This window comes from Heterodontus francisci, chromosome 8 (genome assembly GCF_036365525.1).
Source record: "Heterodontus francisci isolate sHetFra1 chromosome 8, sHetFra1.hap1, whole genome shotgun sequence".
Lineage (NCBI taxonomy): Eukaryota > Metazoa > Chordata > Chondrichthyes > Heterodontiformes > Heterodontidae > Heterodontus > Heterodontus francisci.
Window position 1 is genome coordinate 42,249,276 of NC_090378.1, and position 16,676 is coordinate 42,265,951.

At 40.4% G+C, this 16,676-nt stretch overlaps 1 protein-coding gene across 5 annotated transcripts in view; it reads right to left on the bottom strand.

Moving 5' to 3' along the window:
* Positions 1–16,676, bottom strand: part of rnf220a (ring finger protein 220a) — a 546,071-nt gene that overhangs the window by 135,535 nt on the left and 393,860 nt on the right. For all 5 annotated transcript variants that reach the window (XM_068037013.1, XM_068037017.1, XM_068037012.1 and 2 more), the window contains exon 5: positions 5,657–5,752. In XM_068037013.1, coding sequence (XP_067893114.1) covers positions 5,657–5,752 — 96 coding nt within the window. The remainder of the gene's footprint in view (positions 1–5,656; positions 5,753–16,676) is intronic.

The following is a 16,676-nucleotide window of genomic DNA, read 5'->3' on the forward strand; positions in this document are numbered from 1 at the left end:
ATCTACAGTTGCTCTGAGAAGGTGTTAGGACTTCTTAATAACAACTGAGCAGCAGATTATTTTTCCCTGATAGTGGACAATTAGGCAACATTTCAACAAATATGGTCATATATTAAGTTAACACATGTTGGAACAGAAAAAAAAACTTGTTAAAATTGAACAAAAATAAGATAGCAGACAAAAGGTGAATTTGACATAGAGACTACAGTTGCAGAGAAGATTCTTAGGCATTGTGTCCCTTCTGTGTGTGAGTGGTTAATGATAGCACAACACAGTAAAACACACATTTTCATCAACTACAGGAGAACGTCAATTATCCAAACTATTTATAATTAGAAGAGGTAAGGATCCAATAATTCACTTGCTGAGATACTCAAACACCAATTAGTTCAGGGACACAAGGTTTTTTTCTTTTCTGTGTAGCAATATAGAATCATAGAACCATACAATACAAGAGGCTATTTGGCCCATCATACCTGTGCCAGGTCTTTGAAACTATCCACTAGTCTCACTCCCCTGCTTTTTTCCCTGTAGCCTTGCAATTCTTTTCATTTTCAAGCAGATGTCCAATTTTCTTTTGAAAGTTATTACTGAATCTGTTTCCACCACCATTTCATCTAGTGCATCCTAAATCACAACTGTTAATTGTATTATATGCAGGTGAGGGGGGAATTCTCTGGGGATTCACTTGTGTCCTTATAAAAAGGGAACAAACTGAAACTGTGATTGTTGGGTGAGGAGGTGCATGTTTGTAATGTGTATCTCTGTAAATAAATGATTATAAAAACGTGTAAAGATTGGCTCCAGTTCTATCCCTTACCACCTGGAGTACAACAACAACAATTCACCATGTTAAACAAATTCTATTCATCCCCCCTCTGGTTATTTTGTCAATTATCTTTAATCTGGGTCCTCTGGTTACCAATCCTCCTGTCAGTGGAAACAGTTTCTCCTTATTTACTCTATTAAAGCCCATCACAATTTTGACTATCTCCATTAATTTCCCCTTAATCTTCTCTGCTCTAAAGAGATCAGTTCCAGATTTTCTAGTTTCTACACATAATTGAAGTTCGTCATCCTGGTAAGTCTCCATTGCACCCACTCCAAGGTCTTGACATCCTATTGTACTTTTCACTGGAATTTAATAATAATTTGTATCCAAGATCCTAGTAATTTACAATATATAATGTCCCAGTAAATCCTGATTGATGACCTTATTATCACAAGTACCTCCACCATAATCCTGCAATAAAAAATGCCTGTCTGATCTTCCAACTCATCCATATTTTGTTCTGGTACCCACATTCATGAACAATCACACTACTGTCATCTGTGACATAAATGATTCAGAATGATGCAATTAACAGACAATGGTATGCATGTTTGTACGAGTGATTATTCTGGAACAGAACTGCTGCTCATTTGAGTTAGAAATTCTGACTATATCCAGTCACGTAGCAAAACACAGCAGCAGCACCTTCAGAGAAGTAACAGTAGCCTTGGTATGATGAAGTAAGAGCCAGACGTCTCCCAGTTACACAAAAAAATCAGGAATTAAGGCATATTTTACAAAATAAAGCAATCGTTACAAGCTTCTATGTGTTCTTGGAATTTTCAAATAGGTTATGAACAGTGAGAGAGAAGATAAGGGAGGAAAAAGAAAAGGTCATTCAACTCATCTAGTTTAGCATTTTAACTCCACGTTCAGGACCTGGTCAGATATGTTCCTCAGATCTTGGGACTGATGCTTTATTCTTTTGTTTCAAATACTTCAACATAATCCACATTCACTTTGTTAGTTGATAGTCTGTTCTATATGTTATCAGTGCAAAGTGATTACTCCTTAAATGACATTTAGGCATTGTTAAGCTTAAACTACAGTAGCTTACATTCAAGACTCTGTTTCCATTTTGATTCTATGCAAATAGCTTCTCTACATCCTGCCACTATTCCTCTTATGATATAAAAAATATTGGCCATGATCTCTTCCCCTTCTCTCCCGATTTTCTTTTTTCAATGAGAATATATGTAACTTTCTTCACAGCTTTAAAACATTGTATAATCCTTGCTGTTCTTCCTTGACCCTTTCTAATTACTCTTCCCTTTATATAAATGAAGTAACCAAAAGAACACATTTCAGACACAAAGGGATTGAAATTTCTCCCAAAAATTATCAAGAGTAGAAAACAGATCTCGATTTTATGTTCACAGTAAAAGCTTTGGCAGAAGGAATTTCTCATACAAGGTGTGGTTTCAGTAATGAATAATAATTTCAATATTATTTACACCTATTGCTTCGGTTATAAATTTACATTACACTCCAACACGTTTTACGCTTTATGTAATATTATCTTCAATAAAAGCAAAACAAAAGGAGATTAAGAGATTGACACTTTACTGAATTTAAGAATCATGTTAGAAGGCGAGTGCAATAACACAAATAAATAAAAACACATTTTAGCACAATCACATTCTTTCTAAATTACTATAATTAGGCAATACAATAGAGTTACGCTCCTCAGGCTGACTGTCCCCCTTTAGGGTGGAGGGGGTGTCACAGGTAAACAGGTCACTTTGGAGTCAAGGTAGTTGCACGGTGAAATCTGTTTGATGTTGAGGTATCTCACAAATGCTATGTCCAGCAATGGAAGCTCGGAACCAAATTAAACCCCTGGGCACACAGAGTAAGCTCAATAATAAGTCATGCAGGCTCCAGGGCAGTTGATAATTGTCAAGACTGTCCAGCTCATTAATGGAACCTGGGGAGGGAGACCTGTCACTGGACATGGTTTCATTTCACTTGGCTCCACATAACTTTTCAAACCAGTGCTCAATGGTGAAGCAGCAGGAAGCTTACCAATGTGTGTGTTGGTAGGCTGTATGAGTTTTAGCTGGTTAAACTCCAGCATTAGTGGCGCAGTGGTTAGCACCACAGCCTCACAGCTCCAGCGACCCGGGTTCAATTCTGGGTACTGCCTGTGTGGAGTTTGCAAGTTCTCCCTGTGTCTGCGTGGGTTTTCTCCGGGTGCTCCGGTTTCCTCCCACAGCCAAAAGACTTGCAGGTTGGTAGGTAAATTGGCCGTTATAAATTGTCCCTAGTATAGGTAGGTGGTAGGGAAACATAGGGATAGGTGGGGATGTGGTAGGAATATGGGATTAGTGTAGGATTAGTATAAATGGGTGGTTGATGGTCGGCACAGACTCGGTGGGCTGAAGGGCCTGCTTCAGTGCTGTATCTCTAAAACTAAAACTAAAACTAAAATTACCCATGTACACACTTAGAGGTCTCCCAACCTTGGTTCTACCAACCTTCATTGAAAACCTTTGATCTTGGGTAAGTCAGGTGTGTGCACTCCATGTAAGGAAAACACAATCTACAGCTATGTACCTCTCTCAGCAGCATGGTTTGGAGACTCTTAAACATAGTGATGGTTTTCTGCACAGGTCAAGCACATGGCAAAAGGAGAAAACACTTCTCAGCAACATTGAGTTCATTTTTTTAAAACACACGTAACATGCAACAGGGACAAAGGCTAGAGACTAAACTTTTACTCAAAATCTTAATTGCAAAAAACGGGTGAAGTATGTTAAATTTATTATAATCATTACTTTTCAAATCATACAGGAAAATTAGCATTATTTTAGTGATGTTCTGGACTCATACTGTGAGGTATTTTATTTTCTCATTTTTATTTGACAGCTAAAACCGGCCAGATAAAAATGTGGTAGTTCTGTGCTAAGTTCACACATTTTGTAAACATGTTAAAGTTAAACAAGTAGAACAGCTTCCACCTCCATCAAAATAAAACACTTTATCATGATCATTATTTGTGCTAATCATTTTTTTTCTATGGAAAGGTAAATCAACCCAGGTTCCAGATCTTAATCATTATCCAGCATTTTGAAAGTGCATGTGTGTAAACTCCAGCTGAGAACAGATCAGGTTTGATTATGATGGTCCCTGCAAATGAATAGCTTGCTAAAACTCACTACCCAAGTTAACAAATTAATGATTGCTTGTTCAAGATAATGGAGAGCTATTGATGCCTGAAGAATAATACTTCAGGCATCAATAATACTTAAAGCCTTTGGGTTAGAAGAGGAGAAATTGGAAAATAAATGTTTAACTTTTTTGTTTGTAAATTACCAAATGCCATAATTAAAAATCATGAAAACTTTGGTTATTTGATATCCAGATCCTGCCTACGTTAAAACACTTTGATTTAATTATAACAGATTTTTTATTGACCTGGTCTTCTTAAGCTTATAAGGCTTTTATGTTAGCTCAACTGGGTTTTTCCATAATGGCTTTATTAGAATAACTTTTTTTTTACTGTTTTACTGATAACAAAAATAGAAAAGATGCTATGTGTAAGCATTCCTGCAATTCCTCATTTAAAAGAATCTTAGCTAGACTGAAAAACTTCTTTGCCTTTCTGCTTTTGTTTCCACTACTTGGAGCAGCCAAGGAAACCCATTCTCAAGTCCTCAAGGTTAACCACTAGAATGTGGATCAAAACAGCACGGGATGCTTGCTGTCATGGATACTACTTTACCCCAACCACTGTCTATGATGGCATGGGTTAGCTGATAACCTCATTTCAAGTGGAATCATGAGTACAAATTCATATCCAACTGTGCTATGCTTTTGGTCATCTGACCTAATAATCGCTTTTTCTGCCTCAATGCCATACTTTGTTTTATAATGTTCCTGTAAAGCGCCTTGGGACGTTTTATTACATTAAAGGTGCTATATAAATATAAGTTGTTGTTATTGTTGTTATCCCATGGAGTTGTTCAATCCTCATCCAGCTAATAGTTTCACAGAGTCTAAAATCCTTGGCGCTTATGCTGTCGCAAATACAGCTCTGAAAAGGTTACCACCACCAGCACTTCAAAAGAGAAACTAAGCTGATAACATAATGTCCTTTGCCTACAGCTCACATGCCTTGGAAATTGTGTTGTTCGGTTTTTTGGGGGATGGCATTATTAACAGTTTCATAAACATTTTTGCTAGTATACAGTTATCTAATAATGGAATTCTACCACGAAAAACTTGCCATTTTTAAATAACCTACCACTTTTAAGTAAAGGCTTTTGGAAAGTGGAAGAGAATGCCCTTCAGACTGTTTAATGACAAACTAATCATTTGTTGCCAGTGGTAGGAAATGAATTGCTTCAAAGGTACTGTTTGACTAACACAAAGTCTGTGCAACATTTCAGGATAAATTATATTATTTTTATTTTTTTTATTTTTGAAAATAAATAATAATTGCATGGCACTCATGTTGGGGTCATTGCCCAGAATTCAGAGTACTAAATCCAGAATCACTTTCCCCTTTCATCATTACTCATTGTAAGACTTAGCTGTTTAAAAGGGATCCTGCTAGTGAAAATGTATATTTAAAATGGACCTTGCTGATGAGATTTCCCATTTAAATGAAGTCCTGATTGTAAAATGAATCCTATTGGTGACGTGCTCTATATAAATTCTGTCCTGTTGATGAGATGCTTTTGAAAAGATTTCCTGATAGTGACATCTCACCCTCTTTAAAAGAAGAAAAGTAGTTGGAACATTGTCCAGATATGCAAAAGAATTAATTTGCACCTGAGTTCTTACAACAGTCAATGGATACCATTCTTCCCCCATTCCCACCTGGTATCTGTCTGAATGATGAGTGTCATCTGCGGAAAGAGGCGATGCTGTAGGAGATTCACCTTCCCTTTTAATTGGTACTGATAGCAGAACAGACTGTAGAGAGAGGAAAAAAATCCATCAAAGAAGCATCATTCGCAATACAACATTCAGTACTTACTGAATATGAAAAATCCCATGTCAGACATTGGAAAATATCAATCTTGTTGAAATAGGATTGCAATTCATATTGTTAGAGAAGTGCAGACACCGGTGCAACAAGATCCAAAGAATTCTGGCAGTGTCCCACAGCACAGACTCTTCTTAGCAACTCAAAGCCTTGTGCTGGGCACCTGTCTCTCTTCCTCAGTAGGAATTGTCCACACTCCTGTGTAGCCATTCTTTTTTTTATTTCCAACATTTCTCAGAGCTTTCAGGAGAAATGAAACAATGCAACCTCAACTATTATTAATATGCTCAGGTTATCAGTTATAATGCCATGATAACATCAATGTTTCACTACCCTTTACATAACTAGTTTATCCTCTAGTCTACATAACTACTGTTTTTCCCCTTTCTACTCACTTCTTTCTGATAATGCCAGTGTGATTGAAAATCATGGGGGAAAATTCACATATTACAACGCTGTGGCATAGCAGAGGGTTAGCGGACCTTAACGGTGTCTTTCCATATCTCGAATCTATTATAAAATGTTCAATTACATGTGTGTTTACACTACAAGCTAAGAATTGCTACAAAGTAGTTCCTCCTTTGCAGTCATGCTAGAGTTCCAGAATAAACCTTGGGAGCCAGAGCATGAGTCAAATCCAATGAGAAGCAATGTGAAACTCCACCAAGAGGGTAGTCTTGCATCCTTTTGGCTTGCCACTACATGGAGTGTAACAACTACTTGCATTCATATAGCACCATAGACATAGTAAAAGTACTCCACAACCTTCATATCTTGAATATTTTTATCATCTCAGTTCAGTTGCAGAATAGATAAGTACTGTTTCTCTAGAAAGGACCAAGGTATGAATGTAACTAATAGGGTAGATAAAGGGGAACCAGTAGATGTAGTATACCTGGATTTTCAAAAGGCATTCAAATAAGGTGCCACATAAAAGACTAATAGGCAAGATAAGGGCTCATGGTGTTGGGGTAATATATTAGCGTGGATAGAGGATTGGTTAACAGATAGGAAGCAGAGAGTGAGCATAAATGGGGCATTTTCAAGTTGGCAGGCAGTGAATAGTGGGGTGCCGCAAGGATCAATGCTGGGGCCTCAGCTATTTACATTCTATATTAATGATTTGGATGAAGAGACAGAGAGTAATGTATCTAAGTTTGCTGATGATACAAAGCTCGGTGGAAAGGTAAGATGCGGGAAGGATGTAGAGAGGCTGCAAAGAGATATAGACAGGTTAAGTGAGTGGGCAACAAGATGGAAAATGGAATATAATATAGGGAAGTGTGAAGTTGTTCACTTTGGTCGTAAAAATAGAAAAGCAGAATATTTTTTAAAAGGTGTGAAACTGGTAAGTGTTGATGTTCAGAGAGACTTGGGGGTACTCGTACAAGTAACGCACAAAGTTAACATGCAGGTGCAGCAGACTATTAGGAAGGCAAATGGCATGCTGAACCTTTCTTGCAAGGGATTGGAGTAGAGGAACAAAGAAGTCTTACTAAAATTGTACAGGGCTTTGATGAGACTGCACCTGGAATACTGCATGCAGTTTTGGTCTCCACATTTAAGAAAGGATATACTTGCACTGGAGGCAGTGTAGTGAAGATTTACTAGATTGGTCCCTGGGATGAGGGGGTTGTCCTATGATGAGAGGATTGGGCCTATATTCTCTGGAGTTTAGAAGAATGAGAGGCAATCTAATTGAGACATACAAGATTTTGAAAGGGCTTGATAGGGTAGAAGCTGAGAGATTGTTCACACTGGTCAGGGAATCTAGAACACGGGGACACAGTCTCAGGATAAGGGGTCAATCATTCAGGACTGAGATGAGGAGAAATTATTTCACTAAAGACTTGTGAAGCTTTGGAATGCTCTACCTCAGAGGATTGTGGATGCTCCATCATTGAATACATTTAAGGCTGGGATAGATAGATTTTGGTCTCGCAGGGAATCAAGGGATATGGGCAGCGGGCAGGAAAGTGGAATTGAAGCCCAAGATCAGCCATGATCGTATTGCATGGCGGAGCAGACCCGATGTCTACTTCTGCTCCTGTTCCTTGTGTTCTTGTGAATGTTGTATTTCTAACTTGCCTCAGTTGAAATTAAGCTGAAGAGGCAACATTGAATGTGCCAGGCACTCAGAACATGAATAATTGTTACACTGTACATTGACGTGGGTCAGCAGTTCTCTTTAATAACAGAAACTGGGCAATAACATTATAACATTGAAAACCTTGGATTAGGCCAGAGCAATACCAGAAACAATTATGCATCTACTTGGAGTCACAACTAGCTGTATGCAACAACATGTTAACATACACAAAGTATAATATTCCAGTGGCAGTCTATTCAAGCACTTAGGATGAGAATCATAATAAAGGTGAGAAGCAGATATGAAATGAGAAATGTTCATGTGCTCAATTAAGCCCACTTTTTTCAATGGGCCACAAATAGCTTATACAGTTATGCATTCTGCCTAAGTTATTTAATCTACTGAGATAGGCAAATAACCGCTCAGAACATTTCATGAAAAAAAAATTCAGTGTAATCTCTACTTGAGCCCAAAGGCTGTTGAGCAGAAACACCATTATTATAATCTAACATTCTTAAGCTCTGACCTGTACCTTTGGTCCAAAACTTGTCCCATGGCACTCCTTGAAATTTTTATTATCTGACCCTATACCTGTTCCTGTAACTTTCAATCCCTTTTACAATTAGATATTTTGTCCTGGTCTTTTTAAAGGATTTAATCAACATAACGTTAACTACTTTTGATAGGAATCTGTTCTACATATCTACAACTGTATGGGAAAAAAACAATTTTTTCCAATTTCTAGTCTTGCTTGAGGGCTTGCCAATTTTGTACTTGTGTGCTCTAGTCCTACAATCAAATTTTGAGTTAAATAACCTGCTTTCATCCACGTTATCCCTACCTGAATCACACCATATCTCTTTTTTCAACGTGAACAAGGCAGATTCTGTCAGTCTATCCTCATTAATAGCACCGAGTATCAGAATCATCCTTGTCACTCTGCTCCCAATCATTCAGATAAAACCACTGTGATATCAGAGAGTCAGTAACTCACACATGTCCGCTGGGCACATAAGTTGTATACTTTCTGACAATTTTTAATAAATCATCACTCCCCATCATTAATCCTTAAAATAAATTTTTTTTCCTACATATGGGCAACAGGATTGGCACAAATCTGTATCTAGTATTTAAAGGGTAACATATTCACAATCTACTTTAAAAGAAAACAAACTATTATTAAGAACTGCAATTAGTATTGATTGGTTATTTCTGCTGTCAATTTATCGACTATTTTTGTTTTAAATGAGTGGTGATGACATCATAAAGGGAACTGGTGGAGAAGAGGTACTAAGGCTGACGGTGTGAAAGAACTGAATTAACAACATGAGAGTTTAATTCAGTAACCCAGGATGCTTCACCAAACATATCAATCCACAGCATCTGATAGTTAATTTCTTGTGCAATGGTCATATTCAATAGCTGCTCCTAGTCAAACCACCCCTTTATCCATTGAGTTCAGTGAAGTTTCACTAATCAAATAAAAATATTTGTACATATTTTAATCAGCAGAAGCAAACAGGAAAAAAGTATGTTAAGGGTAATTCTAATTCTTCATGTGACTTATAAAAGAAGTCTTGACGGTGAGACTTCTTTAACCACTGATCTATCACTTCCTTCTTCTCTGGTCCTACAGCTGGTCTGATGTCTGTTACATTTTGTAATGTAAATTATTCTCTTTTCCCTTCCAAAACCTTTAATTCAAAATGGAGGTCAAATGATTAATAGACCACAATAGTTTTAGTCAAGTAGAAGCTCATTCCTGTATTAATCAAATAACTGAATAATCTGTGTTCTCCCTATGCAGACAGTGGAATTAAATGTTATGTATTGGTTTCATACTTTTGGCCAGCTGCTAAAGCAAGGCCCATTTATTTCACAGCTTCTAAGATCCATGGAGACGACCTCTGAAAAATGCAGGGCCGAACTAATCCCAAACATGTCAATCTCAAGCCCTCTTCTACATACGGCTTACAGTTCAGCTTAATAAACTATTCTTAAATACTGTGGAGCTGCTCACTTCCAAACACCTCCCTTGCATGCATAAGTGAAAGTGCAGAACCACTGATACCAAATAATTCTGTTCTTCTGCAGCTGCAGTATATTATAGGAGTGTCACAAATAATAGATCTTTTAATGCCAAACAGTTGTGGGTTTTCTGGGTGAATAATCGATAATTTGGTGGTGACAAAAAGAAAACCATTACAATTTCAGTATTTTACTTTTTTAACAATAAATATTGTTATTTTGAACTGAAATGCAGAAATGAGACACTATCAATCACCCAACACTACAATGCATATTCCATTTTTCATGAGAGTCAACAGTTGGAGTTGCCAGTTGTGGTACTCAGCTAGATGAATACATGGCTGATGGGTGGTACACCACTGGAATAGTGTAGGAATTAACAGTATTCACTCAGACACCAAAGTAGAATACTCGAGCCTAAAACTGGACTGAAGGAGCAAAGTAGAGAAATAGTACATGTTTACACAGCTGCAACTAGAGTCTTTAGTACATGCCTTGTAAATAAAATGCAATATTTACTAAATGTGCTTGTAGTGCTAAAATATTAATCCTGCATAACTTATCACCCTATAGCGATACAGACGGCAAAATACCATAAATACTTAGAAGCCAATATGGCCTTTAAATCCTTTCTATCATGTCCAATATCAGGTGTTCAGAAGACATACACTGCTCAATCTGACACTGGAGAATCACATATTTTAGTGATGGGTAAAGAGTATAGGTTGTTCATAAATGACTGATATGCATAAATAGTTGAGAGTTTCACTCCCAGCTGGGACACGTGTTAAGCCCCAGGTGTTGCCTGTCGCTTGAACTTGCAAGCCTCACTTCGGGTGAACTTCACTTCTCAGCTGTACAGCATGATGGACAATAACAACCTTTTCCATCTGGCAGCTTGTGACCACCCCACCCCATAAATCACACTTCCTGCTGGATAATGCGAAGGGCATTAGTAGCACGTTACCACAAGATTGTCACCCAAGTGAAGGAAAGTGCAGTGTCGAATAGCCTACAAGATGGAAAAAAGTTATTTGTTTTATTTAAATACATATTCTGATGATAAAAGTTGGATTTAAAGGAAAATCAATGTGACTTTCAACCATTTTACATTAATGACAAAGATTGTAACATTATTATTATAAACTTTTGCTAGAATATTTTCATAAGTCTTAGCAGAAGTCACATTAAAGCCCCTGATAGGAAGAACTAATTCTGCCAATGTTAATTTTACAACAATTTTTTACAATCTTTATTCCAACAATTTGGTGCAGTGGTGACAAGAGCCAGGATTTTGTGCAGGAGGCAGGGCTCCCGGCACCAGGTCAAAAAGTCTGGGGGAACCCTGCCTCTGCATTTTTTCTGACCCCCAGAGCGATCCTCCGGTCTTTTGGGGTCAAAGTTTAAGGAGGCGGGATCCCCATCTCTTTAAACACTTAATAGGGACAGGGATCTCGCCCCCAAGAGCTGCCAGCCAATCACAGGGCTGTCAGCACAGCAGTATCAGCAGTACCACTGGGAGCGGTGCCAACTGCCTGTACTGCAGAGGCCTCAGACCCAGGCCCAGCGCTGGAGCCCCGAACAAGAGGTAGGTGAGGTGGGATCACTGGAACGAGTCTGGAAGGTCCAGCAAGTGGGGGGCTGGGGGTTCAGTCCAGAGCGAGGGGGGGGTCCCGTGGGGTACAATTGTTCCCAGTGGGGGTCCTCCGTGGGCCACGAATTTGCACGATGGAGGGCCCCACCCCCCGCAAGCCCGCAGGGAGGGCACCTCATTTTCCAAGGCATCCTCCCCACGTGGTGGAGGCCCTCCCACATCACCCCCACCCCCACACCCACCGACGCCGCTGGTAAGATCCCAGCGGTGGCTGGGAAGAGGGCCTTGTTTGGCCTCTGGGTAGGAAGGCTGTCGACAGCCTATCCCGCCCCCTGGAGAATCAGAACTGGGATTCCTGGCACTAGGTTCCATGGTGCGCAATACTGTTCTGATTCTCCAGCGTGGCCCTCTCCACCACCCGCCACGAAACCCGCTGTCAGGATGAGCACAATATCCAGCCCTGGGAGATTTTTCATTTGGTTATACAATAAATGATTGTGAGTTAAGGTGTTACAAAAAGTGTCATGATTGTTATTCTGCTGGAAATCACAGAATGGGAACAGTATACTTTTCAGATTGAATAATTTTGAGGATCATATAGGCATAGCCACCAGAATGAACTTCAGTTACGTCGATAGATTGGCGAAACTGGAGCTGACCTCCTTGGAGAAGTGAAGGTTGAAAGAAGATTTGATAGAGGTTTTCAAATCATGAGGGTTCTGGACAGAGTAGCTAGGGAGAAACTGTTCCCATTGGTGGAAGGGTGGGGAACCAGAGGACACCAATTTAAGGTGAAAGGCGAAAGAACCAAAAGCAACATGAAGAAAAACTTTTTTAGGCAGCAAGTGGTTAGGATCTGGAATACACTGTCTAAAAGTGTGGTGGAGGCAGATTCAATCATGGCTTTCAACAGGGAATTGGATAATTACCTGAAAAGAAAAACATTTCAGGGCGAAAGGGAAAAAGTGGGGGAGCAGGACTAGCTGAATTGCTCTTGCAGAGAGCCGGAATGGACATGATGGGCCAAATGGCCTCTTTCTGTTTTGTAACCATTCTATGATGGGCAGCCTTGAGCTGCTGGAAATTCACATTTATTTGTAACTATCTAATTTTAAGTGATTTAAAGGAAAATCCAAGAATGCTAACAAAATATATTATCATAGATTGTCATTAACTAACCAACATTACACCCTCCCAAATACTGAAGTAATCCTGAAATGTAAAGATTTTTTAAAAATAGTAACGGTAAAGACTAAGGGGGAAAAGTATTGACGTGCTTAATCTTTCTGTGACAAGAATTAGTAGGCCTTCCATTTTGCCTCTCTGTTTGTTTGATGAGAGGGAGCAACAAAAAATAGATTTGGTAAAACGGAACTGTATATACATGGGAGCAGAGGTGAAAGACAAGCACTTATTTAACCCAATTTAAAGTTAACCAAGACTACCAACACTCCTGCATTTAGTAGATTATAATCTACTGTCCTCCTTGCCTTGGAATTGTGAACTCATGTCTGCAAGGACTGTGCCTGTTAATCATGACATTTCTCTTGTAGTCTCTAGTGGGAAACATATGATATGGAAGTGCAGTTATCCCAGCATCCAAAGCAGTAATGATAGCTCTCTATCAAGACTATAGCCAAGATTGCACTGCATACATACTAGCACACAAAATTAGGAAAAGCTGACCATTCAGAAACATATCTATGGCATGTAGCTGCAGTGAAAGTGCAAGCTTGTCATGACTTAAGTTGCAGATATAACCACTATTTGCATCACTTGTTTCATGGAAGATTGTGGCAAAAAATATGGGTGGAATTTAATGCCCCCACCACCCCTGCAGGAGCGGGCTGGAGGTGGTGGGGGATGGGGGCAGTAAAATTGAGTGGGAGGCATGGGATACTGTTCCCGTCGCCTTCCTGCCCCTGCTGCAATTTCACAATTGGCAGCAGTGGCGAGAAATGGCCCGCCCACCCCTGGCCAATTAAGACCCCAAAGTGGCCAATTAACTGCCAAATAAGGGCCTCCTTCTGCCACCACTCGTATATTACCAGCAGCGGGCGGGCAGCTCAGAACTACCAGGAGGCCTCCTAGTAAAATCTGACGGCCTTCCTGCGGGCTTGGGGGGGGGGGTGGCCCTCCTGATCAGACATCCTGCGGGCGCCCCCACAGCCCAACCACCTCCACTGCACAATATTCCCTCCCCCGCCCCCTCAACCGACCCCCTGCACCCCTCCCCCTTGCCTCGCCAGGGCCCGGCCAATTGTCCCTGAAGAGGGCTCACACACCTTTTTTCCAGGGCTTGCATCCTACTTGCTCCTCTCCCTGGCTGCAGTCCCAAAGGTAGCCACCACGGTGGCGCTACTGGGACTGAAAGCTGCTGACCCACCGATTGGCCGGCAGCTGTTGGAGGCAGGACTTCCTGCTTCAGAGGGGCGGAAGTCCCGCCAGAGGCCAATTAACAACCTTGGCCATGTAAAATCATAGCCTGGCTCAGAGGCCCAGTGGAGGCAGCTCACCCCCAACCTTTTGGCCGGTCTCCACCGTAAAATTCCGGCCATAGTAATTTTCCCTTATTCTTGTGGGAAAATTAGGACCAGTTTTCCTCTCCAGGCCCCTACTGGCTGCAAAGTAGGCCCAGTGTACCAGACATGCACTGTACATTTGAGTGGACTGCCCACAATTTTCCTGACACGGGCCATTTGTATGAGCTGGATGTACACCTGGCTGCTCCCATCAGGACCTTCTGGCTGCTGCTGAAGAGACTTGAAAATAATCATTGTCGAAAATTCCAAAAAACACAACTCGTCACTTACCTCAGAGGGTCCAAGCGAAAGGTCCATGGCCAGGCACCCTCCACTTGCTACCTCATGGTCAAACAAAGAGAAAACTGAGGCTAGAGGCAGGAAAAGACCTCTCCCGTACAATTAGAAACATAGAAACAGAGGAGCAGGAGTAAGCCATTCGGCCCTTCGAGCCTGCACCGCTATTCAATACGATCATGGCTGATCATCCAAACTCAGGACCCTGTTCCCGCTTTCTCCCTGTATTCCTTGATCCCTTTAGACCTAAGATCTATATCTAACTCTTTCTTGAATATATTTAATGATTTGGCCTCAACTACTTTCTGTGGCAGAGAGTCCCACAGGTTCACCACTCGCTGGGTGAAGAAGTCTATCTTCATCTAAGTCCTAAATGGCTTACCCCTAATCCTTAGACTGTGACCCCTGGTCCTGGACTCCCCCACCATCGGACATCCTTCCTGCATCTAGTCTGTCCAGTCCTGTTAAAATTTTGTAGGTTTCTGTGAGATCCCCTCTCATTCTTCTAAACTTTAGCAAATACAAGCCTAATCGACCCAATCTCTCCTCATACGTCAGTCCTGCCATCCCAGGAATCAGTCTGGTGAACCTTCGCTGCACTCCCTCCATAGCAAGAACATCCTTCCTCAGATAAGGAGACCAAAACTACACACAATACTCCAGATGTGGTCTCACCAAGGCCTTGTATAATTGCAGCAAGATATCCTTGCTCCTGTACTCGAATCCTCTCGCTATGCAGGCCAACATACCATTTGCCTTCTTAATTGCCTGCTGTACCTGCATAACTACTTTCAGTGACTGGTGCACAAGGCCACCCAGGTCTCGCTGCAGCTCCACCTTTCCCATTCTATCGTCGTTCAGATAATAATCTGCCTTTCTGTTTTTGCCACCAAAATTAGGCTGCAGCACTGATTTTCAACTGTAGACTCTGCACTGAAAATTCAGACTGTACATGTGACATCTGTACAATTGGCATGCAGTCAACCAAGGTCCCCATTCCTGGTCGATATCCAATGACCCCTGCTGAAAACTGCTAATGTGGGATATTGAGGATTGGGCTTAACTGTCATATTCCCACAATTGAATAGGCTACTAATGCTCACTGCCATCTAGGCTCAGATGTGACGAATAGCCACTTGGATAAGCTACTGGAGGTTGGCTGGACCCCAACATCGATTGGCAATTTGGAGGATGGGGGAATTCTTTATTAACTTGAAAAAAACTTTAAAAATGCAATTTAATTCAAAAATCAAAAGTCATCAGCAGAATCCTCCATTATTGTGTTTACAGAATGTGAAAGGAAAGAGAATGTTAAAAGCATTTTGATGGACGTATTCATAATGATACAGCACCATGTGAGAGTAAAGGGCAATGCAGTTGCAGTGTGTTTTTTAGTTAACAGAACACTCAGCACTTTGATATGTTTCTGCCACACTGGGTTCTATAGGAAGCACAAAATCAAGGGACCCCTGCAACTCATTCACCTGTCCTCTCCCTCCTTTACTTCCTTCTGTACTTGAAGAAGGGGTGGTGTGCAGGTCAGCAGTTGTGCTGAGAGACTGAGAAACTGAGAAACGATAAAAGCGAGGAAAAATTAATCAAAAAATAATTTGGCCAGCATGATTAAAAAACATAACTTTTACACAACTGGCTAGCTCAGCACAAGTGACATTTGCAAGAGGGAAAAGTATCTTCAAAAGGTAAGAGCTTAAAAATAATAATTCATGGCTTTTCAACCTTTTACATAATGTTCCCCACCAGCTAATTTTAGGTTTAATAGCAGCAAGGCAATTAATCTTTGCAAGCCTGGTGACTCCAACACCTCTGACTTCAAGACAGCTCCTTTTTAGAGAGAAGCATTATACATCTTTCCCTTGCTATTTTCTATCCCACAAATTAATCTTCGTCATACATCTCTAAAATGAATTGAAATTGCCAGCACATTGTAAATATTGTTTCCCTACGTGTGCAGGATCATGTGTCATAAAGTGAATGGAAGTGCATTTCCCTCTGACATTTTGTTAACTGAATTCCCTTTAAGGCAGCCATTTGAGACTATTAAGTGCAATCCCCTCATTTACAGACAACTGAAAGAAGAAATCTGGGAGCCTTTCTCTCTTGCTCTCTTTTCCCTGTATCGGCTGGGCTGTCAGTGGAATGAATTTTTTAAAAACTCAGCTGTATGAAAAGCTAACAGTTCTGTTTTTTTTCTTTTCTTTGCTTAGACAAATATTTCTATTCTCAAACCAGTCACTATTTAGCAGTCAAATTTTCTTGCATTATAAACTGTATTTTAAATATGCCATTGATTCAAAAAATCA